General features: G+C 42.0%; 1 protein-coding gene across 1 annotated transcript; it reads right to left on the bottom strand.

The window, feature by feature from the left end:
* Window positions 1-1,585: 1,585 nt before the first annotated feature.
* LOC119163845 (uncharacterized) lies at window positions 1,586-26,385 on the bottom strand. Its single transcript, XM_037415912.2, has 9 exons — window positions 26,040-26,385; window positions 24,437-24,676; window positions 22,773-22,846; window positions 22,154-22,378; window positions 19,457-19,589; window positions 11,212-11,469; window positions 9,933-10,119; window positions 6,560-6,744; window positions 1,586-2,032 (listed from the first exon to the last, which is right to left on the bottom strand). The coding sequence occupies exons 1-9, from the start codon at window positions 26,236-26,238 to the stop codon at window positions 1,731-1,733; spliced, it is 1,803 nt and encodes a 600-aa protein (XP_037271809.2). The 5' UTR covers window positions 26,239-26,385; the 3' UTR covers window positions 1,586-1,730.
* Window positions 26,386-26,540: the final 155 nt, after the last annotated feature.

The raw sequence follows: 26,540 nt of genomic DNA, 5'->3' as shown, positions 1-26,540 counted from the left end.
CTATTGCCAATTTAAGTACGTCCACTTGTAAGCGAAGTAATCCTGAGTATGCATGGAAGAGCTTTGCAGGCAAGCAGCTCGTGGCAACACTTCCAAGTAATAAATTATAAATTGCTTTTCTTTATGACCATTACTCGGGATTAAATGTGTACAAGAGTCAAATATGAAGCGCGTAAGCGTGGGCATGGACACACAGTAGTTAGCTGCACGAGCAAGAAGTCTTGTCATTGGGAAAACAAGGTACACCGGTGGATTAGAAAAATTTGTGGGAGATCATTGACGATTGCCACCCTGAGTGCACGGCGTGACTATTTGGCACGTTTCGACCAGCGCACATGTAAGCTGGGGACATTCAAATGATTATTGTAATAAGTTCAACAAAACAATTATAATATAATGTCCAGAAACAACTACACTAAAATAAACAAAATGCAGAAGAAGTTACCGTCAGTGTTATCAATAAGGGACGTTTTCTTGCAAAGAGAATGTTTCGAGCTGAAACTCTGCGGCCCTGCTCAGAAAAAATTCAGCGATTACGAAACTGCCTAATGGAAATTATGAGTGCAGCTGCTTAGGTATTTTGATTTTGCGACAGGCTCAGCAAATGCCCATATCTCAATGTGACACAGCAAAGAGCAAGTTGAAGTACAGAATGCTCAGTTCGTGTGTTAACGTAACATGGTGAAACCAGCGTCCCCAACTACCGCTCCCACTGGCTGATGTGGATGTCCCTTAAGGGTCTGCCAATGCCTACCACATACAAAGAGTCCCTTCGTCTAACGAATGTCTTCTCCCAAGCCTCGCAGGTCCACCCACTTTCTCGTGCCAGTGTGCAAGAGGCATACGTAGCACTGTCACAAGAAGGGCGAGCAGGCATGAGGCATTGCAGAACCTAATACGGTGGCTCGCTGGTTCTCATCATTCATCCCTCCTTGGGATAGTCTCTCTTTCACGATCTTTCATCCTCATTTACTCTATCGGTTATTCTGACGTCGAAGCCGCTCAATACTGAAATAGATGCCTAAAAGCCGCGCTCTAAAGCGTTAGCCGATACTGACTGAAAAGCAGTGCAGTTTATATGCATGTTCTAGGTCCTATGTCTGGCACAAGCTGGCACCCATAACAGTGAATTGCAGAGGTTGTGCAACCGAGGTGGCTGTTAATTGTTGCCCTTGTACATGGAAAAATGACTGCTTCAGGTCTGTCGATCATTATGGAGTTACACCGATAGAGTCGCCAAACTTCTAGACCAATTTATGACATGAGAGTGAAGACAGAGAAATATGGAAGAAAAAGACTATTATTTGCATGAGTTCCCACGAAATACTTGACATTAATCTGTGCAAGCTTTGAACTGTTTTCATTCTTTACATACACCATAATTTTTTACCTTACAGTCGATGCCCCCAACATCAACGACAATGCACTTTTTGTGACATGAGCTCCTTCATCCTATCACATTACAATTGTGAAAGCAGACACTCTGGCATGACTGAAAGTCAAAGAAACAGCATTGGTCCTACACAGAACAGATAGTTACACTAGAATGGATCAGTACCAACTAGCCTAACTAGCCATTCTTCTGCTTACACAGCGCAAGCAATGCAAAGACTGCGTGATGCCAGCTCCAAAGCTGGCATCACGGAGTCCCATACAAAGGAACATTGTAAAACCAGAAGATATGGATACATTAAACTAATATACGTAATAATAACTAATAATGTCATAGATCAATGCTTCATGTTTTGCCTCAGGGCATCGCTGTGAGCGTCCTGGCCCCATACAGAGGCAAAGAGTTCATTTTCCCGCTGCAACGCTTCCTGGAGAGGCAAGTTTCGGGCAGCCACCATGCCAAGCTTGATGGCTCGCATAATCTCGGTAGTTCCTTTGATCCGCTCGCTGATCCACTGCAGTGCTTGTTCCTTAGTGTCCTGCTCGTCCCCAAGAACATGACTCGCGAAGCCCGTCCAAGTCGCTTCGGCAGGGCGTAGTGGTCGTCCTGAGGCAAACAGATCCAACGCCAATGTGGGACCTGCCACGAAGATGAGCCAACGTCAAAACTCTGAAGTCCTGAGGTTCAATGAAAGTTAAGGTGCTGATATAATCCAACATACTCCAATGTAGCATGCGTGTGCACATCACGAGAACGTCACCTTGGCAAAGCGCCGCCCTCTAATCCCAGTGCTTTCGACCATTAATGGGATCAAGGGCTTTTGGTGCACTTTGATATTATCTGGATCTAAATAGCTCTTGTGACATTTTGCACTAGGTGCGTACACCCATACTGACCTCACACGCACAGAAACCTGTTTCGCAGCCTGTTTTGTGGGTTTTGTAGACTCCAGATAAGTGGCACGGAGTGTTGTTTGCCCTACTGTGCGTGCACATTCCTCAACCGCGATCATGTAATCGCACTGAAACTGGTTTGATTGCAGAAGAGCCCCCTTCGCACCTGGCTTAGCATTGCTGGCTTGACATGACAAAATGTAACAGCCTTGCAGGAACATTTTGGGTAAGTTGGAGTGTAACTGAGCATTTAGTCGCTTCACTAGTAAATGGTGCAGCAAAACCTCACCATAATTATGTTGAATCTGACAATAAATAGCTTTGCTATAATCAAGGGGTCATTAGACATGTATATTTGTAACACTGTATAAATGTCAAGACTACAGTTACTTCATTATAATGAATCATTTGTTATATTCAGAATTTCTGTGATGATTGATATGTGGGGTTTAACGTCCCAGAACCACCACACGATTATGAGACGCACCGTAGTGGAAGGCTCCGGAAATTTCGACCACCTGGGGTTCTTTAACATGCACCAAATCTGAGCACACGGGCCTACCTACAACATTTCCGCCTCTATCGGAAATGCAGCCGCCACAGCCGTGATTCGATCTTGCGACCTGTGGGTCAGCAGCCGAGTACCTTAGCCACTAGACCACCGCGGCGGGGCCCCATAATTTCTTTATAAACGTGCAATCGTTGCCCTGTTTCAATGACATGACCAATCTTGACATACTTCATCCTAAAGAATAATTTGTTATGACCAAAAGTTTGTTGCAAACATACTTTTGTTGCACCACACTAATGATAAGGCTATGGTTCATTTTCTTCATTATAACCCATACTTCGTTATACCCACATTAACTTAGCAATGTTTTACTTTATATACACTTGGTGTATACAGAGACACTTTTAAGTATACACACCATTAGTGTTTATGTCACTGAGGGCAAGGTGTACACATGAGAATATAATTTGTTTTTGCAGTTTTGCGCAGTGATGGCAAGAAATCAATGGGGGCAGCTTGCCCTAGTGGTGCAAGGCTGGACTAAAGAGGAACTTGTGTTTGGCTCTGTTAATTAGCAATGTATTAACTGACCTGTACATAATTAGCTATATCATAATTATCACGAACTCATTGAGCATGGTCTCAATTAGTAAGATCTTAATTAACATACTCATAACTTGCATGGTCTCCTCTGCTGTTGTTTCTTTGTTTTTTTGATTAAGGGCTCTTTTTTATTTTATTCAGAAGGCAGAGACATTAAAAAAATGCCTCGATTTTGCATCCATTATGTCAACCTGAAAGGGTGCACTGGACACAGACCTTATCATCCACGAAATTACTACTTTATGCTGATACATGTACTACAACCTTTCTCAATGCTTTTATGGTGTTGCCAAGAGCAAGCTGTCTTTATTTGTGGTCAATCTTAACAGAAAAGGAGAGGACAAGGATAGTGTGCATCATCCATTGCAAGCACTAGGCACAGCTTAGTTATCTAGCCATAGAAAACTGTAGAATCAAAAGTATAAACAGCCTAGTCGTTAAAAGAAAAAAGTTAATTTTGAGCTTTGACACAACTGAAGCACCTGCATTTCAGATGTATATCTGCAGTCCACAGAAAGCCGCATATTGTTATGAAAAGCATATTTATGAATGCGCTATTATTAGCATGTTTTACTGGTGATTGAAGGTGACATGTTTGAGTAATGGCAAAAAAAAACTTTTTTTTTCAAAATGCTTGCAGTTAATTTCTGCGGTTCCTGCAAGCTACTAAATTCATATGATACAGAAATACAACTTGCATTACTGTGCAATAGAAAACGAATGTTACACTAATCTATGATAGTGCATGAGGACTCTACGTGTAAGGCAAGATCCAGTCCCCTCTCTGTCTTTCTGGTAATAGAGTGCCATGCACCTTGAAATAAAGTTCTTCAAGCCTAACAAATTCACTGAGGGTTTAATTCATGTCCGATGGCAATATAATACCCATAACTTCTATTGTACAAAGGCCATCAACTGGGCCTGTTATTAGAGTAAGTGCAACAATTTTTTTTACCTCTTCTGACCAATTTAGTTGTTCACACAGTAACCCAACAGCTGAACCTAAAATAGAGTGTTTCGCTTTGTATGAATATAACAGTGCACATGAAATGGGTAGTATCAGGAGGACAACATAAAAACTCTACAAAATGAGCAAACATTTTCTTTTTCATATGAAAAGTAAGAACAAGTGAAATCCAGAGTCAAAGAAAGGAGTTGTTTCTCTGACAAACTCAACAATTTCTGCAGGAGATGTTTTTCTGGCCACTTGCTTTCTTTTTCTATATAAAATGCATGCAATGTTCTCCATACACAGAACTGCTGCCGTTTTTCTAAATCGAAACACACAGCTGCTGTCCTTACCTGACACACACTAATCCCGCAGCAGTCTACTGAAACAAGGCACTACTCACAGCTTTTTAAATAAAAATTGCACATTAGCCTTACTGGTGCATTATATTAAGGGAAAAATCTGTTATAACCCACCAAAATACATCAGGTATACAACAAGTTACAGTCATAGCGTAAGTATTCACCTGATTACGCACTTTTCATTGATGATGCTGCCTGAGGAAGAGTGTTTACAGACAGAGACTACGACAAGTAAAAACAAGTTTCTTTCCATTCTCGGAGACCTGAGGCAGTCCAAGAGCTTTTGAAAGAGTTTGACATAATTTAAAATTGTGCCTTGGGTTATACTTAAAAACTGTCACGACGACAAAAACAGACATTTTATTAAAAATTATGGAACAGTAAAGTATGCAAAAGCCTTGTACACAAGACATGAACCCTTTCAGATGCAACCTATGAAGAACTCTCGTAAATGTGCCAAATCACTAGGTTACTTCAAGGCAATCTATAGTTTATAGCAACAAGAATAACGGGATAATCATTGAACTTTTGTGTGTTATTGTAACTTGTTTTAATTAAATTGTATCTAAATATCTTTTTATCCTGCAATCACTGATGCTTACTTGTGGCATAAACAGAATAAAATCCCAGGCCAGGAATATAGTTCAAATTTATTTTTCATTATGTCAACTTTGAGAGCAAAAAAATAAATCTGCTTTTCACATTGTTTGCAGGAAGTGGCTAGTTGCACAAGATAGGACCTTCAGAAAAGTGATCATTTGTATCAGTATACAACAAAATGGAGACAAATTTAATGTGCAGGAGGTTCAACTCATCCAACGTACGATATATCTTGCTCTTTCTCAGCCTCTACTTGATGCAGATAACAAAAACGAGTGGAGTACGCAATTGTGTACGCGGCATCTCAAAGGGGTAAGAGTGTGACAATGATTGTGCCATGTACAAAGATAACTGCCCACAATATACAAAAAAATAATTATGGGGTTAGATCTGCGCATCATACATAGGATATATAATTGAGAGACAATTCACCTGCAGGTGACTTCAGATTAAATATTTACCTTCTGGGGCTTTTTAATCTGCAGCTGAATTCAAGTACTATACGAGTGTCTGATTAGTCCCCATCAAAACATGGCTGCTGTGGTTGGGTGTCGACCTGCCATGCTTGTCTGGTTGTTATGGTGCTTGGCCGCTGACTTGAAGGTGGTGAAATGAAACAGATCCCCAACGTGGTGGCCACATTTTAATGAAGGCGAAGTGCTGCAGGTCTGTGCACTTAAGCTTTCAATGAATGGTAGAGAACACCAGACTGTCAAAACATTCAGAGCTACGATGTCCCTTATAACCATATTGCGGTATTGGGGCGTAAAAACCTACAGTTATTATAGTAGTTAGCTAGCGGCTGGGCATTGAACCTGCTAATCAAGCTTAGTAATACCACTAATTAGCTTCTAATTAAGCTAAAATATTAAATAAGGGTTGATTAATGAAGCCAAACATAGGCTTACGAAAGCCACCAAAGTGAAGGGCCCTTTACAAACTTTGATGACCTTACTTTGGATACACATTCGAAACTGAATTCTGTCACTCTGTAATGCAGCCATGGCAACCAAAAATCGAACCCATGACTTTGCACGCAGCTCATAAGTAGCCACTGAGCTGCAATAGCGGCATCAAGATCTGTGACATGGAACACAGGCCCAAGGCGTGTCTGCACCACAAATCATCTTTATCAAGAGAGGGAGCCACCAATGCATGGGCAGATCATTTTGATAAGCGCTACTTACAGCTAATGATGACTTGGGGTAAGCACGACAAGAATCCGGAATCCAGAAATTTTGCGCTCACCAACAATCTGCGTTAGCCGTGTCATGCCGCCCCACGCAGAAGTGATCCCCATGCGCGCGTGGACGAACTGAACCTCGGAGTTGGGTGCCATGATGCGGAAGTCCGCTGCCGTGGTCAGCTCGGCTCCCCCACCGATTGCACGACCTTCTACTAGGACAGCGGTGATCATGGGCAGGTTGCTGAACCTGGTCAAAACCAGAGCACGAAAAGTGTAGACGGCACCCATTTTAGCATTTCTACAAATAACGAGACTATACGAAATTTCGTGTTATTATTATAAAAATTTTTAAAATATCCGGTGGTGCATAGTGCAAACTTACCAAATTGCATTCATTCAAGAGACAGATGTTGCAAAATAATTACAATGTAAATAAAATGCTTAGCTGAATAACTAAAAACTTAACAATTACATTTTAAATTATTATCTAAGTGTACTTATTGTGATGCATGAAATGAAGGCAGTGATTTTGTAAGGAACACGCACTAAGATCCAATTTCAGTACTCACAAGTTAGACATAAGTTAAAGTCTGTTTATGGTGCAGCAAAAGTACACTGTTGTTCCAGTTACTCATTTAACAAAATGTCTGTTTGTGCGTTAAAACTAAAAAGTAATTAGAACAACAATACAAACTTCACTGCAATTTTTGGCGGTGCATGTCTAGAAATTGCCATCATTTTTTCCACATGAATGATGTTTTGAACTTGCCAACTACATTTCCTATTTACCAATATGTGCCACATGATTGTTGGTGTAAACGTTCAGAAAACTGCATTATTAGTCCCGTATTAGGCTTAATTTTCAATAAAAATGTAGCGTACAACAGAACTTTTTTCGTGCAACAAACTTTTTTCGTGTAACATACAACTTTGTTATAATGAGGTTTGAGTGCACTAGAAATGCATGAATATTATTGTATGTACGCATGCAAGCATATACTTGAATCTCATGTACATATGAGGGGAAGGGATTCATCCTGTATTTTTCAGAGTAAAATACCTTTGTATAGGATGCACCCCCTACTTTTCATCACTTCCACGGAAAAAATATGTGCAGTTGTCTGCGAGCTTGACTTGAACACCCTGCAGAATGTCCTGAAAAGGTGTGGTTGACACCAGTGCCGTGTAGCTTTGGGTTATGTTGCCGACGAGTTACCCAATGCATGCCGACATACTATCCAAGCATACCAGGAAATTGTTTCGCAACAGTGCCCAAGGCTTCGCAGCTAGCAATCAGTCGATGTGTCACAAGCTACACCATATGTACTTTTTGCATTGTTCAGTTGGCAGCTGGAAATCTGGCAATGAGGTGTCTGAATATTTATTGTCACTTTAATTTGTGCGATGGTGGTATCCACCTGAGAAATCTTTTCACACAAAAACTACACATATCCAAGAAACTTGGAGGATATTAATTAGACTCTTTATAGTGCCACATTTTTTTAAAATTTTCAAACCCTGATCATTTCACCTTTTATTAAAAAAACATACAAGGGTCGGTGAAGTGGTGTAGTTTTAGGTGCAAAGCCATTCTCATTCTACCCATCAAAAAAATATTGCTTTCACAATAAAAAACTCTATCCTAATTAAGGCTTACAGCACATACTTTTGTGCCTCATGAAAAATTTGCGGTACTGTTTTAGTCAGTGAATAAAGTATTTTTCCTGAAAATTATTCATGAAATGACTTTTTGTGTTATAGCGAAACACCTGGAATTTCACAGAAGAAATTCCAAGTGCTTGCAGGTCAAGGTGGGTCATGTTTGCATGATATGACGCGAGAGCGAGCTGGTTCTATTACAGAAAAAAATGATAGCCGATGCCTGCATAATGCTTTGCACAACCTGCATGTTGGCTAGCCCAGAGTTTTTGTTTATATTAATGAAACAGCCACTACACGAATCCGTCATTTTTTGACAGTACACTTTAGAAAGAGAACTTGCTTCAAGTTCTTGATGAACGAGTAAATAGAAGTTTGCTCAGTTTATTAAGTTCTTGACTGCACAGCTGTAGGTTCAAGTTCAATTGATGCCTCAACATTAATTTCTTTTAAATAAAAAAGATGTGCACAAGCCTATTGAGACAAAACCTACTCAATAAATAAATTAGAGGGCATTTGTTTTATGTAGTTAATACAGTTCAAAAAAGCACAAATATTGCGCAGAAAATTCGATTTCAGGGGTTTCACATGTAAAATACCAGAAATGAGACTTGTAATAGGCAAGTACTGGATAATGCTGACGATTTGGAGTCCTTTTTAACGTGCACTTAGGTCATGAAACAAGGAATGCTCCAAAAGTAAAATTAACGTGTCAGCAAGAGGGTAAAACAGGTGTTTCTGTAATTGAAAACTGGCTGCAGCAACCTCAAACCCATTTTCATCAACAATTCATCACAAATATTTGTAGAAAATTACAAACGGTCACGCCTTCAAGATGAGTGCAAAGACGGTTTGCTAAAAGTGTGCAAATAGTGAATTGCAGAACGACATAGATTAGTGATGACATTGAATCGAATCAAATACTGTATGAGAGCTACCTTCATGCAGAATAGCATGTAATTCATTTCAAAACAGCTCCGAAATTCCAGTGTTGTACTTGAAACAAATATTCACCTGCTTTAACAAAGGAACGCTGCCATTACTTCTAACCAGCAAAAAATACCAAGGTATAGTAAAGTTAGGAAAGCTAGTATACAGTAGTAACTAGAGCCTTAGAAATAATTTTTTAAGCGAGGGTTGGAATACAGGAGCTAGTGCAGTATTCAAACAGGTACTTTGTCAACAACTACGTAATAAAGAACTGATACACAATAATCAAACAATATTCACGAGTTAACATAATCATGAATTTCATGACAAAGATAACTGTAATTTTGGCAATGCTAGTTTTAAGCAAAAACGCCATCTTCCTGTAATCAATACAGCACTGATAGTCTCACAAAACCTGGGCTTCATGCACCTCTGTAATTCGTTAACTAAAACGAGCAAGGTTATCTTTTCCTCGTCAAAAATTGTGTTTTCTTTAGGTTTTTAAAAAAAAATTTTATTTGACTCTTTATTTGAAATTTTTGAGCATTCGCACAGCTCTACAGTTTGCCTTTTTAAGTTATGCTGATCACGGGTATAGTTAGATGTACTGAGCTGTAAAAAGCCATAAATTGCAGGACATCCGGTTTCCTGAAACTTTCAAGCTGTGCACAACTATGGCTTGTGCTTTCAAGTTATGCTGATCGCTAGTATAATTGGATGCACAGAGCGATAAAAAGCCATGAAATATAAGCCATCAGTTTTTTTTTGGCCTACTAATGCAATGGATACAGCTGCAGTGTAGTGCACGTGGTGTTAAGGTACGTGTAACTCTAAAATTGAGATCACCTGGTCAAGGTGCTTTGCATGAGAGCCGACATCTGGCGCCCCTCATCTGGGGCGGAAATGGCCTTCATAGACGTCAGGTTTGCACCCGAACAAAAAAATGAGCCTTCTCCGCACAGCAACACTGCCTTGATATGAGACCAGTGCTCCAACGTTTCGACGGCGTTCTCTAGCTCCAACATCATCTCTCCTGTGAAACGAAATGAAGAAAAATCTCAACAAATAGTATCACGCCGTCGACTTTCATCAACACCACAACTTGTGTAATGCAACAAGCGCGTTGTAAGTAGTCTAGAGCAATACAAGAAGGAAAACTGAAATTACCTCTTGAAAGTTAGCCGGCTAAACACAGTTGGCAAGCACAAGATCGTTTGGAACAATATATATGGTAATGTCTGCCAGAATCAAATCTGTCACATTCATATCGGTACATTACAAGTAGCTCTCTTATTTGACATTCTGTTTCAAATTTATTACCGCTGTGTAAACATAAATGGAGTTACACAGGCACTTCAGATTTCTATCAGTTTCTCAGCTATTGGCTTTCCTCGACATCTTATAAGCCAATTGATCGCAGATATGCTGTATTCCGATCGGAATCGATTGAATATGCATTGACACCGGCGAGGTCGTGCACCGGCGCCGTCAAATGCGAAGTAATGCCGGGCACTTTTTGTCTAGATAGAATTGCGATCTCTATCGCGATTGGCTCGTTGGCGCTGGACGAAGAAAGGAGACCAATCACGATCCCTTTCTCAGCCTAGCTGCGTAAATTAGAGATGTCAATCACGATAGAGAAATTAAATTGGGATCACATTGGCTTGATCTCGATCACCGTAGGCGTCTTGCCAGTTGAAATCTACAGATGCAGATTTCCTGGAACTGCCTTATGCCACGATGGTACAAAGGTCCAGTATCCACGACTTGCGCGTTATTATTGCAGAATCAGTTAATCCACGCACATAAGAAAAGTTAGAGGCGCACTGTAAGTCAACGCTCTACAGATTAAGAATACTCAGAATCATCGGATTATTCTAAACGGGCCACCAACGGTCAAGGAACAAGGAAGTAAATAATTCTATGCATTTATTTACCATCGGCGCACGTTAAACGCTTTCGCCGGATGGCTTCAGCTTGGTTTGTTTTCATGAATGTGTGACCTCGACTACATACGGCGAGCAAATTACACCACGACCACAGCCACCCGTGTGATACTCACGTTAGAAACGGCACAGGTTTCGGATTCGTCGCGGTGCCGTATCCCACTCGTATCACGACTTACCGGATATGCAATTGCGCTTGGCCGGATCGTTGATGTTGAGACGCGCGATGCCGGTGACAACATCCTCGGTGAGCTCGATTCTACCGTTGGACTTGAGCGTTTTCAATTTGGCACGGAATCCTTCGCTGACGAGAGACGACATGCTGTCTCCGCGCGGCGGCCCGCCGATTCCGACGGCACGGTATCGTACAACCTCCGGCACGGTATTGTACAATCTGCGGCTATTGAAGCAGCCCGCGCGGACAGCTCGTCGGATCCGTCATGCGACGTGCAAATGCACAGCTGCTACTGTTGACTGCGCTTAACCCGCGCCTTAAAAAAAAAAAAACAAATCAGCCGTTGAATTATAGGTTGCATTCATCCACACCGTCTCTACAGGACACGCGATGCGTCTGCTGTTGCGATGGCAGCGCCATGGTGCGGAGTTTTTGCGACTCACGCTAGCGAGAATATATATATATATATATATATATAAATAAATATATATATATATATATATATATATATATATAAATATATATATATATATATATATATATATATATATATATATATATATATATAGCCATCATCGGAAACTCGCAAACAAGGTATTTACATCGGCATTTCAACCCGCATGAGAAGACGACACCTGCAATCATTTCCATCCGCGGAGCCTCCACATTCGACATCGAGAAAGAGCTTGCTGGCATACCACGATCGGTGACCACGCTCGTTTTTCGCGTCGGTACGAGCGAGCTGGCGTCGTACGGACTAGAGGAATCGCTACGCCGCCTTCGCCGCCTAGTGAACAACACGCTTCGGACACGCCAGGAACTCGAAAGGCTCGTTGTTTCATGCGTGCTGCCCCGTTACCTCAACCTACACCTGGAACGATCGAACGAACAATTCGTGCACCGCTTCAACCGGGACGCTCGTCAATTCAACGAGACAGTCAAGGCCTACTACCGAAGACCCAGCAAGGTTTCATACATTGACTACCAATTCGAGCAGTTGCCACCAAGACGCTTTCTTGCTGCGGATAGGCTTCATCCGAGTTTATGGGTGTCGCTTTGATTGCCGAAACCCTCAAGAAAGCACTCGGTCGTGGAGATTTCGAAGCTACCACGGGGTGGTCGACTCAACCAGCAGCTCCCGTGAATATACGTTCAACACAACAAGACGACCACGAGAAGACTTCTGCATATCAACATACACCAGGAGCCCCACACCCACCCAACATCACAGATGAGTTCCCGACGATCAGCGAAACTGTGACTCCCGCGAGCCACAAGCACCCCCTCACCATCATCAACAGCGCACCACTACTAGGGGGGAAGTCTGCAGAACAGCCAACACGCGTCCCTCCATTGCGGATGTCGAGACCAAAAGCACTACGCGATAGCACCACTACACCACTCCTCAAAGAAAAGCCTGCCGAACTACGAAACCGCGTCCCCCTATTGCGGACCCCGGAACTGCCAACGAACACGTTCGCCGGGAGCTCAACGCCGAAATCCTCCCCACAACGACGAAGGCCTGCCGGACATAACTACAACCTGCGCACCTCATCAGTGCCATCCCCGCACCCAAAAGAAGATTGACTTCTGAAATGTAAGTCCAGCTCATCGCTTCCCAGTTGCAGTGCCACTTTCCTTAAAGTACGAAAACTTGCTGACAAACGAATTAGACATGAAATGCATAAATCAACATTGCAAGTGTACCTTCGTGCTAGAATAGCCCCCAAGGGTATGACACTCTCCCTCACACCAGCTGCTACAAATCTAGATGAACACGACCAAATAACATGGAAAAACGTCCTCCTTGAGGCATCTCTTAAATTAACGGAAATCGCTCTTAATCACAGTGATAAGCAGGTAAAGAAACTGGTCGCTATGACCAACACCGTTTTCCGCCACAACACTTTATCGAACGAAGAAATCACGCGATTAACAGAATTTGAACAGAATAAATACCAAGCCATCATGACCACAAAAATTCATAAACTCAAAAGAGACCATGTGCCCGAACCCGCGTTCCCTGATATAGTTCCTTATCACTACAACACCACCATCCAGGAAATCACTAATGGTACAAACAAGCACCCATCTAGGAACACACCCTGTGACACTGTGGTTGTAAACTTATCGGACATGAGCTTGTCACCTGACGAAGAAAAACTGCTATCTAAGGGACTAAGCTTCTGCCCGACTACAAAATTTTTCGATGAATTCCACTTGCTCCGAGACCTCGACAACTTCGCTCGAAGCTTAAGGTTGCGTGAATATTTCTTGGACAGGCCTTCTAACCACGAAACAATTCACCGTCGTAAATCAAATGATTGGACACCGAACAGTAATCGAGACAAGTGCTTGGATAATCGAGACAAGTGCTTGGACCTTTATATCACCGCAGTACAGAAAGATATAGTACACGAATACCACAGACAGAAAGGAAACCGAGAAAACTTGACAAAATCTGAAAAAATAAGTATGAAAAATTTGGCATCTAGGACAGACATAACAATAAAACCCACTGACTAAGGAGGAGCAATTGTAGTCCTTAATACAACCAACTACTTACAAGAAGCATACCGCCAACTAGACGACTCAAGATTTTACGAACGCCTCCCAGGTGATCCGACAGACGAATACAAACGTATCGTATCAACAGAACTGAAAAAACTGTTGGATGCAGAAAAGATAACCAACACTGACCACAAACTGATGCAAGCAGCATACCCTCGTCCAGGTAGCTTCTACATCCTCTCAAAAATTCATAAACCCGGTAACCCAGGTCGACCAATCATATCAGGCATCGGTACAATAACTGAACCCATATCAGGGTACGTGGACAAACTAATAAGCCACATTCCATGCACCCTCGCGTCGTACATAAAAGACACCACACATTTTCTTCGAGACATTGCGGGTATCTGTGTGCCGAAAAACTCGTTCTTGGTTACTCTTGATGTCTCTTCATTATATACAAATATTCTTCACGATGACGGCATAGCTGCATTACAAAACATGTACACAAACCATAGACAATCTAACACCACAGATTTCTCTGCCATTGCAACTTTGACGAGGATGGTCCTCGAATTAAATTCATTCTAGTTTAACCAAGAGTATTTTCGACAAATCAGCGGGACCGCCATGGGCACCAAAATGGCACCTAATTATGCCAACATATTTATGGGAAAGCTAGAATCTGAATTTCTTGCACAAAGTTCCTTGAAACCAATGTTATACAGAAGATACATAGACGACATCTTTCTTATTTGGACCCACAGCGAGGACGAACTTCTCAGCATTTATCGACACTTACAATGCTGTACATCCGAACATACACTTCACGCACACATACTCGCAAGTTACCGTAAATTTTCTTGATGTTACCATAACGATAGAAGAAGAGAAGCTCTCTACAACCCTATATCGCAAACCAACGGATCGACAACAATACCTCCATAGCCAAAGCGATCACCCACGCCACTGTAAAAACAGTATTCCATACAGCCAGGCTCACCGGTTTAAGCGAATCTGCTCTAGAGATGCTGACTTTGACACGAGCTCACAGAGGCTAAAACTTATGCTCGAGCAACAAAAATACCCCCCACATGTAATTAATGACGCTGTTCAAAAAGCGAGAAAACTAAAGCGTGAAGACTTACTTATGAAGCGACCACCACGAGAAGACCCACAACGAACAAACCTCTGCCTGACTTACAGCACAAACTTCCCCAATGTAAACAAAATCCTTAAACGACATTACAACATTATGGAACAAAGTGAACGTCTGAAACGCGCATTCTTATCCGCTCCAGGCGTCGTTTACCGACGACCACGTAACCTCAAAGACACCCTTGTCCACTCCCAAATTAACACATTACCCCCCAATAATTCATGCCGCCCTTGTTTAAAGCCACGATGTCTTGTATGTAAGGTGATGCGAGAAACAGACAAAGCAACCAGCACGCAATCCAAGTTTTCGATTAACATACGAGGAAACCTAACATGCGATTCCTCTAATGTGGTATACCTACTCGAATGCAACGTGTGTGGTATGCAGTACATCGGACAAACAGAAACACCATTTAGGATTCGCTTCAATAATCACAGAGCCCATGCGAAATCAGCCCCAAGTCTACCTCTATCAAAACATCTCAATCTTCCCGACCATGCATTCGACAAACTATCAGTAACGCTATTAGAGACGGGATTTAAATCAAATCGAGAACGTGAACAACGAGAGTCATACCTTATCCACCGATTTAACACCCTCGATAGAGAAATAAATAAGAATCCTGGTACACTTGCAGCAATTAAAGCATTAGAAAACAATAACGGCAACAATGAAAATAGTAACTGAGTTCACGGCACTGCAGCTGCGAAGGGCACTGGACAACCCAAAACAATTCCAAGTGTAACTACTCTTCCTAAATGCAGCTGTCGTCTGTTTTTTGTTTTATTTTACTACCCAATCAATTGTGCCATGTATGACATGCCCAACAGCAACCCTGTGCACAGCCGGGAGGCCCCCACTACACGCGTAATCCAGAAGCGGGCAAGGAATTCGCATTGCACAGCCTACCGCAATACGGGGAAACCTTCTTTTTACGACGAAATGTTGACAGGGCGCGGAGTAGTTAAAGGCTTAGAACTTCCTAAAATGCCCGCTTACCAGCCTCTGCCACAATACGCGGCACCCCTCCTTCTACCACGAATTGTATACGGGACTCCGAGTAGTTAAAGGCTTAGGACTTCCTGAAAATCTCTTTTTTGCCCCACACCGAACCGCCAGTGCCAGGAGGGGCCGTCTGATCGGGAGGAATACATTAGTGAACGGAAACATACACAGACCGCTGACATCAGAAAGGTGAAGGGGAGAAGGGCGAAGTGGAGGGAGGAGGGGGGAAGTGGAAGGAAGAGTGGAAGGGGGGGGCACCCGAGGGGCGTCCACCGTATATTATTTTTCTCTTCTTCTTCTTTTTCTTTCCTTTTTTTCTTTTCTGTCTTTTTTCCTCTTTCCTTGCCCTCTGATTTGAGATTGTATAAAGCTGAGCGCCAACAAACTGTACCTTTAATCCTGATGAAGGCCAGACTCTAGGTCGAAACGTCGAAATAAACCACGTTGTGACCGCTCACGGAGGATCTACTGGACTAATATATATATATATATATATATATATATATATATATATATATATATATATATATATATATATATATATATAAAATAAGTGTATACCTAAGGGCTCGTTTTTCCGTGTTTTGACACAATATTAATGAGATCTAACACACAGTAATGCCAAGGAATGTACAGGGGAAGATATTAGAACCAATGGAATGTAAATAAGAAGAAAGAAAAGTGGATGAAAAAATAGCCAGCCGCGAGCAGGAATCGAACCTACGACCTTCGAATAACGCGTTCGATGCTCACAGCTGGTTATTTTTTCATCCACTTTTCTTTCTTCTTATTTACATTCCATTGGTTCTAATATCTTCCCCTGTACATTCCTTGGCATTACTGTCTGTTAGATCTCATATATATATATAGGAAATAATAAAAGAAAAAACATGTCCGGCTATTTTACGTGCAATGATAAAATAAGAAAAGTATTACAATAAAGTGTGCATGACCGCATAGTTTGTCAGCGAACTTATCCGTGAGAAAGGAATTAGGCAAGTAGTCGGGAAACATTTCATCATGGATTTTATTGCCATTTGCAGCATCTTCCAAGATTTTCATCAATGAACACGAGTGGTTCGTTACTTATTCATATCTTAAAACAGCACAATAAATTTGGACACAGCTAAGGCTGTTTTTTTGCTGAGCAGTTCCCATGGGGCCCCTCAGAGTGCCTTATTCATGGTGCTACCGCCAAAAGACAAAGGAAATTAACACAAGTTATGTCGAGGTACGCGTGCTCACCAAACTCATACGAGGAAGTTGTCCCATTTCCGATGGAGGCGGAAATGGTGTAGGCCCGTGTGCTCAGATTTGGGCGCACGTTAAAGAACCCCAGGTGGTAGAAATTTCCGGAGCCCTCCACTAGGGCGTCTCTCATAATCATATGGTGGTTTTGGGTCGTTAAACCCCACATATCTATCAATCAATCGAGGAAGTTGTCCATGTTTGTATTGCTCTGTTTTTGACTATGGATTGTCGTCAACATACATGCTCAACATAAACATTCATCTGCAACATGGAACATCTTTCTTTAAAAAATATTATGTGCAAAAATAGCATACGACTGACACGTTCACATCTGCAGACTTATGAGTCACTGCAACGACTTACCGTATTTACTCGAACGTACAAGGAGAGTTATTTTACAGAATTTTACCTGAAGGCGACCCTCACACTACGACTGAATATTGAATTAACACCTTTTCTTCCTGGATGCAATGAAAAGTCACTTCTCATGTTACAATCTTAGTTGCATATATAGTATTTGAGTATACAGTATTTTTAATCAACAATGAGCAAACGAGATATGCTTCAGCATTGAGGCAATATTTTGCTCAAAGGGACTAAGTTTATCAATGAAACATTGGCTTAACCTGAAGTATCTCTTTAGTTTTTGTTAGCTTAACTATCTTTTGTATTTCCATCAAGCAGCCGTGGCCCAACGTTGATCTCTTCAACCATCTAACCCCATAGTCTATTGTGTAGTCTTCTTCATCGTTTTGTTTCCGAAAATGTCCCCGCAACATCACTTGATTATTTGGTGTTTCAATACGGAAAGGAAAAACTCACTTGAATTCAAGTTCACTTGCAGCTATTGCTGCTGTAAATGCCATGCTTGGAGTTAGAAAATGGCTAGGGTACGTGGTCGTGCAACAGCAGTGGTACAGTGGTTACAGAGCTCAGAGATAGAGTGGATGGGTAAGAGAAAGGCAGAAAGGTTAACCAGAAGAAACCTTCTTGCTTGCTACCCTACTGGTAAAGTGGCAAGGGGGAATAGAAAAGTAAAAACAGAAAAAAAAAGGAATGGCTTAAAAGAAGCTGCTGAATTGAAAGACATAGGATCGATCCCTAGCGCGGTAGTTGCTTTTCAACTGAGGCACACTGCTAGAGGCCCATGTAATGTAGGTGCATGTATCATAGTTTTGTCACATAAAACCTCATAAATTTATGTTTTAAGGGACGTGGTCTGCTTTGCCTTTTTCCATCATTGTCGTCACTGAAATAAATACCTGAGCTGTGTCTCCAAAACAAATTCCAAGAGGGAACTGTTTAGTATGTTCTATGACTCGACCAACTGTAACTCAGGAGACGCATCCACCCATGCAAGGTCTGTGGCCACCGTCCAAGGAGTAGGCAAGTTTAAATCCTAATTCATATCTCTGTGCCAGTCATTTTATTAGGTGTGCTCATATCTGTGCGTTCTAGACGTACTGCCCATTAAGTCAGCTTATCAGACAGACTCGTTCAAGTGTTGAAACCACATTGTGCAACACGTCACAGATTCAATAAACCTGGTAGAGGTGACAAACAGCACATGTACATACCAATTTTCAGTAATTTGTTCTTTTTTCACAAAGCTCATTCCATACAGCTTTCTAAAGTTAACAAGAGGAGACTCTGGCGCAAGGATCGTTCAGCCACCATAGAATGATGGGTTGTGAATAAATTTGCCTAGCCCTCCTGCTTGTAGGCTTTGAACCCATTTATGGTTTTGTTTATTATAGTGTTTTGGTTCTGTTTTAAATAAAAGAATGAAACCGCTGTGAACTTCGTGAGCTCACTTGAATATGTGAGCCAAGGTTAACGTAGTGAAGCGCTACTGCTAAACCTTCGCTGAACTTCGTATTGCGGCAAAGCAGATTCAAGCCACATGGAGCCAAACGGCGCCAGAATAATGAAGACTAGGCACATTTGTGTACTGTCTATCATTCCCATGATGGCTGAAGAACCGTGCGTCACAGCAGCAACAGACCGTAGGGCCAGAGTTTCTTTTAGTGTATTTACAAGACACTCTGTGGCCTATTCGACCAAAAAGAAAGGTGTTCCCCAAAGTAAGCAACTCATTTATGCTCCATTAGAATACTTCTGAATGTAAAATTTACACGTCTAGAGAATATAAGAAAAAAAAAAACTATTACCAGTAAGAGTGCAGTGCCAATTAGCACAGTAGACCTGTATCTAGGGTTCAGGAAAAACCCAGCCAGTATATGCCTTAATCAAATATGCTTTTCTTTTACTGCAAAATTCATTAGGAGAAAGCTCGGTAGAAGTGGGATGTGAAGTACATGTTAGTGCCTAATCTTTCTCTTCAGAGCTTCCCGATTGGCTGGTCCACTCCAAACGGTGGAGAATAGCCTCAACTCTTCCCGCAGGCTGTCGACCGTTGAGAGCTCTCTCGCCTTCACGATGGTTTCTTTCAGAGTCTGCAACATCGACAACAGCATCAACTCCTGAACAATTACGCGGAGTCCACTGTGTGAATGCGGTAGCATGCTGATAAGTATGGACACACATAGTTGAATTCTCTTTCACTCGCTAGAACTCTTACACAGAATTGCTTGGCGCAAGTCAAGGCTTGAAACCTTCTTGAGCGTTTTTTGCACAGGTGCTTGCATGGTCCCACTTGAGGCACCATAGCCTCACAGTTCTTTTAGGCTATGACTTACTGTGAGTACTGTGTGTGGCACTGTAAGACACCATAGCCTCACCGTACTGTGAGGTTATGACGTACTGTGGGTGTATTGTTTATGGCACTGTGAGACACCACAGCCTCACAGTACGGTGAGGCTATGAAGTACTGCGAGTACTGTGACACAGTACCGCGAGGTACTGTCGATACTATGTGGTACTGTTAGACACCATAGCCTCACAGTATGTTCTCTGCCACCTCTCTCTTCCCTGTACCCCATACACAGTAAAATGTAGATGTTCCCCTTTTAAACAATTTCATAATGACATCGTTTGCAATGTTTTATTAAAGTGAAACTGCATGATGGTACAGTGAATTAGGATTGAACAATTTCTTGAATAGTAAGTTTTGCCCGCGTATATATTAAAGCACTCGTGAATGAGGTTCTACTATACCCTGTCTTTGGTGCCTATCATGAAAAAAAAAAAAGAGACTTGCTTGCAAAAACGACATACTTTGTTTCAAATGGCATGCTTTAGAGAAGTTATGCCTGAACTACACCCACGTGCATTCCCAAGCTAGTGTATGTCTAATGCAATTGTCAATTTAGTGGGACTCGTTGCTTGGCCACTAGTTGCTTTGAACGTGCAGGTTCGAAAGACTCAAAACTTGTGACAGGACAATGCCCGAGTGCGCAAGGAGAGTGCTTTTACTGTGTCTTCTCTGCGCAACCTAATGTCTAGAGTTTTGGAGTTCTCTGTTCCACAGGCCCTTAAAGCACATTGTGAGTACATTCAACGTTTCCACAGGCCCTTCATTACCATTCCAGCTTGAATATAGAGCTTCCATGCGTTGCTCGCAAAATCAACCCTACTGAGTGGCCTTTCTTTTGCCTCATTATGTGGTAGAGTTTTGTAGTGAATTACTTCGCGTTGCGGGACGAATGAGTTTGCAATTTCATGCACTGATTAATTTTTCAAGAAAACCTCAGGTTGTCAAGAAGCACTGAGCCGCTCTCGCTACCAGGCGATGCCACAAGCATGCGAACGCCATTCCGCTTAATTTAAAACAAATTCTTTAATCTGCCTAAGAAGCTGCAACCTCGTTTTTTTCTTGCTTTCAAATCAATTGTGTTTAATGAGTGGTTGATGCATGGGACCCTTCGTCACTGAAGAACCCATGCCACCTTGCTGCTACTGACTTCACAAGAAAGGGCTGACATAAAGCCCACAAACTACAATACTTATTCAAGGAAATGAGGACCAGGCATGGTGTACTCGCCATGATCAGCAGCGGAGGAAATGTCGCACACCGCTGTGGCTCATTGCTCACTGCTAACAACAAACTGCCTACTGCTTTGATTGACTCTTCTGAAATGCATTCCCAAGGAACCAATAAATAAACATTGAAAGAGAGACAGCACAGGCATTACTACAAAAAAGGTAGAAATAAGTGAGAAAGAAGCGATGTTTTTTTCAAGGTAGACTGTAGATGTGTAAAGTTTAGGTTGTGCGCTGCCTCTTTTGCTTCTCACTTGGGCTTACCTTTCAATGTACATGCGTTCATGTGTGCTGGCACAATTTCGCAGCTTGGGGTGGCCTAGTTTTTGGAAGCTGTTTCGACTCTGTCTCAGTGGCTCATGACGAATTGTTAATTCTGCCTCGTTTCTATTTCTAGGATGAAATTACCTTGTTCGGCAGTCTATATAAATCGGTGTGCTTTTCGTTAATAAACAGTTGGAAGCTGGCCCTTGTGTCTGTCAGTTTCTGTCTTCACTTCGCCCTCTTTGTGCCATACCAATTATTTTTCCTCGGCTGAAAACTTGAACTAACTAAACCTTTCTTTTAGGGGGTGTGTGTGTTTTCTGGTCTATACGATTGCAAAGCATAAGATCTTCCTTGGTGCTGCCTGCTGTAAAATACGAGACATTACTCAAGTGTTTCTCGATTTTAGTCTCACCCCTTCCATAAATCCTTAATAGTAGAGACGGAAAATAAACTATTATGTTGTTATTACATGGAAACCTAATTCTAACAAAGTAGCATTTTACTTGAAAATGAGTTCATTATATCTGAAAATTTGTTATAAACGTATTTCTAATACTATACCTATTGCACAATTATTGTTTATTTACTTTATTATAACCACTACTTCGTTATATCTGAGTTCGTTATATAGAGGTTCAAGTAAATTATTATCTGCACATCCCCCCCCTGAAATGTTATCTCATAGGAACTTTCGCACAGATATTACTCTGCCAGACATAAAGTATATGAACTACAATACCGATTCAGCAAAATAAAGGCCTAATGTAAAGCACCGCCTGCAGGAATTTACAGAGGCTACTAAGAAACATACCCGTATGACGTGAGCGTCACCAGCAATGTACTGCCCGAGCCAGTTCCTGGCTTCGGCCAGAGGACTCTCGTAATTCTGGAGAACGTAATCCACAAGGCCAATCTCGAGAGCTTCGTCGGCGCCGACCTTACGGCCAGATGCAAGCAGTTCGAGCGCCTCGTGAGCCCCCAGGAGCCTCACCAACCGCGTGGTGCCTCCCCATCCAGGGACGAGGCCCATGCGGACCTGCAAGCCAGAAGCTAGTGTTACAGTCAATGTCTATGCTCCACTTCACGCTTCGATGCAGCTCTTCTGTGAGGCATTCTATGCAAAACATTAAGTCAAATGCATCTGCTCTTTCTATCACACTTTTCACATGTTCTGTCGCCAGTGCACCTACACAAAACAAGCACAACTAAACAACTTTTCCCTTAATTCCTCAAGGTGAAGTTCAATGTTAATCATCTTCCGAAATGAGGGGCGGAAGCCTTTTGCAAATGAACATGGTAATTGGTAAAGGAATTTGTAAATGTTCTTGTGGAATTAAAAGCAGCTTATTATGCTATTATTTACTATTGCATCTCTGTGTTGTCACCAATAATAGATACTGTCCCAAGCTCACGCCCCAAGTTAGACCAACCTGCACAAACTGAATTTCAGCCCCGGGTACCATGACTCGAAAGTCGCAGGCTGTGGTCAGCTCGGCTCCGCCGCCTACAAGATAAAAAAGACAATATTCACAGTGATGAGAAAAAAATGATAACATATATGAACGTGTTCTCGTGAGCTGCTAGTGTTCCTCTATGAAATTAGATAACCCTGCATGGTTATAGTTTCAACATAGTGATTCTGTCATAAAGTTTCGTAGATTTGAAGGCCTGTGATGACATCTAAAAGGCTGACAGAGTGGCTGCTAATTCTTTTCGCTGTTAACTGACTACAGGCTAGATGAAGACAATTGTTTTGAATGAACAACCTTGTGAAATACGAATATCGAAATCTCCGATAGTGCACCTTAAGCCAGCTTCGAAGAGTGAGGGCATATAAAGATGGTACAAAGAAACAAGACACAGAGAATGAAAGCTGAACTTTAGCAATAAAGCCATGTTCCACAAATCCAGTAACTTACGAGCCCACATTAGACTTGAATGGGCAGTACAGTTGCAACGACAAGTAACTTTACCATGCGGGAAAGTTTTGCTTAGCTTACACACTCACTATGGGATTCTCCACTAAAGAGTGGCTGCCTAATCTTTCTGTCTTTTTTTTAATTTTGGTGATATAAAGCTGTCTAATGATGACGGCATGTTGCGTCTAGTGGCACAAGGGCCAGTTGCGGCCAATGCAAGACTGTTCCCCGAACAATGGTGTTATCAATTATGAGTAAATATAAATGTATACGACAATGAGTGTATTCAACGTGGCTGTAAAGACACCCAAAATATTATGCACTCATGTAAATAAATAAATATAATATTTTAAATCATGACAGTAATAAAAGACGTGTGGCATAATTCTAAAGAGTGCAAAATGAAACAATAAAACATGAAAACAATGTGACGCGATAGCGGGAACTACTGCTATCAAGGACCCTCGGTTGCAAAAGCCTGGAGACATGCGCACTTAATATACAGTACTGTCACAGCAACATCCTCTCGCAGAAGATGCGCTATGGGTACCTTACACGAAGACCTTTCAATGTAGTGCAATCTTAAAAAAAGACTTCCAACACTGCTTGAGCATGGTCAGAAAATGCTGCCGATCTACAGTCGACGCTTCCAAGAACACGCGAGCCAAAGAATGTAGAGCAGCATGCAGCCTAGTGTTTACAATGAATTGTTGCAGTCAGCTAGAAATCCCTCGCTCTTTTTTCTAAAATGATGCCATAAACCCATACTCCACAGCCATTGGCTGATTTGAGCATTGAGAGCTACATAGTTGGTGCAGCTGCTGTGGGATGGTGCCACCTGCCTAAGCATGTGTTTGCAATTACTCTGAAAGTAAGCCACATGTTTGAAGAAAAAAGAGAAAAGAAAGCACTCAAGGTGATAAAATGTGCTCATAAATAGACACAGCTTTTTATCCTTTGCCATCCCTTGCCTGCACCGCCTTCAGCCCACTCGTCAATATGAAAGCAGAGAGAAAAACACTGTAATAATTTTTGTGATCGTTAATTAGTGAGAAAAAAAACTAATTCAAAGAAGTCACTCAATGATCACTTGAAAAGTATTGCAGGGTCCCTTTGAAAATCGCTAGACAGTCTGGCGATGAAAAATTAGCGCATATATTGGTGCCAAGACGTACCTAAGGCCCTGCCCTGGATCAGAGCCACACTGATGAGGGGGAGGTCCCGGAGACCCATCAGGGCCGAATGCATGATGCTTGCCATCTGGGCACCCAGCTCGGGTGTATTCAGTGCCTTCATCATGTCAAGATCACCGCCAGAGCAGAAGATGCCATCACCACCATAGAACAAGAGACCCTTGCCTTCCTTCCAGGAATGCAGCTCACGGACCACATCGTGCAGCTCTATCATCATGTGTCCTGGAAAGCAAGGAGACAAATGGCACATGTAGTAACACCAAAGTCTCTTAAGATGGGAGCTGACAGATAGAAGCACGGATAGGTTGAACGAACAGGAGAGAATGCCTCTGACAGGCTGGCCGATGTTTCAATAAGGGTGTGTGTTTTTGTCATAGTCCGGTCCTCCTATTGAAACCTCAGCCAGCCTGGCGAGTCTGAGACACTTCCTCCTGTTCGTTCTACTGATATGCACGTGTACAAACAGCTGCATAAAAATTTGAGCATTTTTACATACTTGTAGAAAGCTGGCAACCAAATTGGCTCATAGTGCTCTGAAACTCCCCTTGTCAGGGCGGTTTAAAAGTTTTCTTTACAATGCTGCCTCCATTTAATTGTGTAATTATCACATAAATTAACACTGGCATCATAGACCCATATACATAGCTATACATATATATGTTTGCAGGATATTTCTAGTTACAGTAGCATCTCACCGATGTCACATAATCTTTATACAACTTGGAAGTTGTGTAATATTTACCGAACTTTACTAATGGTTACGGCCACACTGTTTTATGTTGCTTGAACACTTAGCAGTTTTGGTGTATATACAGAGATATATCGCAGGCTGTCAATGTCAAATTTCGGAGCATTTTGTAATACTGTTCTTTCAACATAATTAACTGTCTTGAATGAAAATGTATCACAAGTGAGCGCTGAATTAAAGGGTTACATTTGCGAGTACTGCAGGTGCATATTGAAAGGCAAGGAAGATTAAAATGCAAATTGCAAGATTTCATACAGCATATGCCAGCTGCGAATAGTGTCCTTCATGTGGCTAGCTACTATGTGATATCGCGCGTCGCAATGCCATCTGCGACAGATGTTCATTTAGTTTATCAACTTGGTCTTTTATATTTATGCTGATGGTACTAAAAAAATCATCTGCATCATACATATGAGTATGCATACCTGCGCTAAAACGCAAATAAGTGACGGAGTTATGCCAATGAACATTCATGCGGCACATCATTTAAATACTTAGTTACACGCCCCTCTGTCTTGCTGACAATGCTCGAATGTCTAACAGTTGCCACGTCATGGTCCTTAATTTTTTTTAGATTTTATAGGTGCCATTCCTATACATTCCAAGTACACATGCACAGTGATTAAACCTGTGTTTCGTAAGTGCGATACCACAAATATCGCGTACAATACCCGATTCATTCGAGTAAAACACTCCTTGCTTACAAAAACTATGACACACAGAACACTGATAAATTCTCCCTTAGCTGTACGCAATATGAACACGAAACAGCCAGTTGCTCGTGCGATGATCACCATATGTGAAATGATTGGCAAAAGGCGAAACAACATTACCCACCAGAAAACGAGTTTCTCTTGGTAGGATTGCTGAAGTGAACTTCGGCGATGCCCGTGCGGTCATCCTTCGTCAGCTCAACGGTTCCGCCCTTGAAAGCCGAAAACTTTGATCGAAGCTCGTCCGATAACGTAGTTAAGCGCCGGGCGCCCGGTGCATTTTGAACGAATAGTCGGGTAAACAGTAGACTGGCGTACTTCATGGTGACTGCGAGTCCATTAAAGGGTCTAGTTTAAGCTTTTCAACTAGTGTAGTACGTTAACGCAAGGTTAAAATGCCCCACGCGCATCTGAAACACACTTTCAGCGATGTGAGCTGATCGTAGCAGTCGACACTAGCCTGAAATTAATGCGAGCGCCGCTGCGACTGCCTAAATATGAGAGAGAAACCACTAGCGTGTACTTTGAAAATACAGGTTTTGACGTCAAATGTAGTCAAACTGAAGGTTTTGATCTGGCTACACTGTGCGCTGCTCGACGGTGAAAACGCAGTCGCAGGCATGTG

Source organism: Rhipicephalus microplus, chromosome 9 (genome assembly GCF_043290135.1).
Source record: "Rhipicephalus microplus isolate Deutch F79 chromosome 9, USDA_Rmic, whole genome shotgun sequence".
Lineage (NCBI taxonomy): Eukaryota > Metazoa > Arthropoda > Arachnida > Ixodida > Ixodidae > Rhipicephalus > Rhipicephalus microplus.
Note: the sequence above shows the minus strand (reverse complement) of the source record. Positions and strands in the feature narration are given on the sequence as shown.